Source organism: Phaseolus vulgaris, chromosome 11 (assembly GCF_000499845.2).
Source record: "Phaseolus vulgaris cultivar G19833 chromosome 11, P. vulgaris v2.0, whole genome shotgun sequence".
Lineage (NCBI taxonomy): Eukaryota > Viridiplantae > Streptophyta > Magnoliopsida > Fabales > Fabaceae > Phaseolus > Phaseolus vulgaris.
This window is the reverse complement of record NC_023749.2, coordinates 8921821-8924181: the sequence shown is the minus strand read 5'-3', so window position 1 is coordinate 8924181 and position 2361 is coordinate 8921821. Positions and strand designations below refer to the sequence as shown.

Genomic DNA, 2361 nt, shown 5'->3' with positions numbered 1-2361 from the left:
ATTTTCCCACTAAACTAATCCCTCTAAACCAAACCAAACCAACACTTCAGTTATACTTTTAAGGTTTTAAGTAAACTGCAATATCACCACCAAATGCTAAGGAAGATCCACATCGTACCTTGCCCTTTTTTTATTAATTGGACTGTTATCATCAAAATTACGTTTTCACCTTTCAACCAAAGATTGCAGTGAGGAACAAGGAGAAGACTGGTCAAGATATGGTTCATTCCATTTCCATTCACAAGAGTCCTTTAACTTTGTTTTCCATAAAAGGCTTGCCAATTCATTCATCACATTCAGAGTCTTCCATTAGTACCCTTTTAGCTCTATTTCTCTTTTCTCCCTCTAACCAGAAAAGAATAAAACTAGTAAATAAATTGGACACTTTTTCCTATGGCTTCATGCTTATGTTCAGTTGAAGATCAATTCAACATAGTACATTTCTAGTAACATTCAGAAACAATCAGCTCCAATTGTTTTTACAAACTAAAATCACTGTCTAAGATAGTTTCTAATTGTTAATCTGATAGAGTGGACTTGGTCTTGGGGTTTGGATAATTCGCATGCAAATTTTGAGTTCAAAGGTTATGGTTTCTAAATTACATGACAGATATATCAAAGATGGTTTGTGAGAATTTGACAGTTGTGGCACAAACTAAATGCAGAGAAATAACTAATTTTTCTTGTACAACTAAAATTTCTGAAACTGGAAATTATTTTGTTTCTCTTAAAAAAAATGAGTATGTTTCCTTTCAAGAGGAAAGGAAATAAAAGAAGAGTTAAGGCAAGAATAAGAAACTAAAGAGACAAAAAAAAAGGTTAAAAAAAAGGAATTAGAAGAACAATTTCAGTTCCCTTATGTGGTCTTACAGGCATAGATCAACAAGGAGAATTCAACTCTGTCTTTATCTTTCTGTGCATTCTTTTCCTCCAACCACAACCTGCTATCCATGCCACTCCTAGTCCTGAACATGAACACTGCATATCCAGAAGAAGATGAAGAAGAAGAAGAAGAAGAAGGGCTGAAGAACCAGTCATGAACATCCCAAAGCAAATCAACCAGCAACCCATCAACAAAAATGGTTTGATTCCCCCTGAAATTCCACTGCAACCTCTTCACACGAATCACGGTCTTCTTATCTATGCACACACACAAAACCGGTGACTTGAACATCCCTTCATTCTCCTTCTCCACGCTGCATCTGATCATAACATCGTGCCACGTGCCAGTGTCGCAGAACTGAGCCTTGGTGGTGTAAAGGGTGTTCCCAGAACAATGCTCTCTTCGTGACAAAAGAGAGACCTTAGCCAAAGCGGTGTTTATGTTGTTACTTCGGAAATCGAGCCTCTTGGAAACCACTGTTTCTTCAGCCGTGTCACCGAGAACCAGACCAATTTCCGAGTCAATGACGATGACAACGTGAAAGCCTTGAACAGGTTCGGGACCGGATTCATACTTGGCGTTTGAAAGATCCCACGAGATTTCGACCTTGGATGAGAGAGAAGAAGAGGGTTCGAGGATTTTGGTGCCCTTCTTCTTCCTGAAGAAACGGGAATTGGTGTTGAGTCTAAAGGGTGGAGGGTCCTCTTCGTTGAAGGTTATGGCGAGTCCTTGGTTGGAGTGGCTCCTACACCATGTGACTGTGACCAGAATTTGCTTTAACGTGGAGAGGACTAGTTTGTAGACGCTGGAGACTGAGTTTTGGGTGGAGGGAACAATGTCGGAGGGAGAGATGCAGGCGTTGTTCGAATAAGAAGAACACGAGATAGATGAATGAGACACGTTAACTGCGTTCTCGCTGAAGCAAGTAACAATGTCTCTCATTGTTTGGTTTTCACAGGGAGAGAGCACCAACTGACCAAGACCTATCTCACCTGTACTTATATACACTTGCTTTTGTCTTTATGTGATCAATGTGGGATTTAATTCTCACACAAAGATCTGAAGTTTTTGGAGAAATTGTGAGGTCTGAGAGAATGGAGGTTATGGTTGCATCTTCTGTCTTGGGTCTGTGAAAAGGGGAAACTGAGAGGAAGAAGACTTGACATTTAGCATGACAGTCTCTCTCTTCTTAGAATAATGTGCGTCTAATGAGAGGGAAGAGAAACCTTGGGTGCTCTGCTTTTTTATTCTGAGTTGCCAGTTGATACTGCAATTTAAAAGAAAAGAAAAAGGGCGAGAGAAGAAAAGATTCATCAGGTTTTCAACACCAGTTTTTTATTTTTGTTTTTGTTTTCTATTTACTATTCATATCTTGGGTTTGATGATGATTAATAACTCCAATTAAATAAAAATATGTTATGAACAATTTATTAGCCTCATCGGGTATGAGTGGTCAAGTTGGAAAACAACAAAGGGAC

General features: G+C 39.1%; 1 protein-coding gene across 1 annotated transcript; it reads right to left on the bottom strand.

The window, feature by feature from the left end:
- Window positions 1–408: 408 nt before the first annotated feature.
- On the bottom strand, window positions 409–2136 carry LOC137831021 (uncharacterized). The gene has a single exon (XM_068638507.1). The coding sequence runs from the start codon at window positions 1823–1825 to the stop codon at window positions 857–859; it is 969 nt and encodes a 322-aa protein (XP_068494608.1). The 5' UTR covers window positions 1826–2136; the 3' UTR covers window positions 409–856.
- Between the last annotated feature and the right edge of the window lie 225 nt (window positions 2137–2361).

Coding starts and splice junctions, on each gene's coding strand:
- LOC137831021 (XM_068638507.1), bottom strand. CDS start 1,825: ATGAGAGACATTGTTACTTGCTTCAGCGAGAACGCAGTTAACGTGTCT.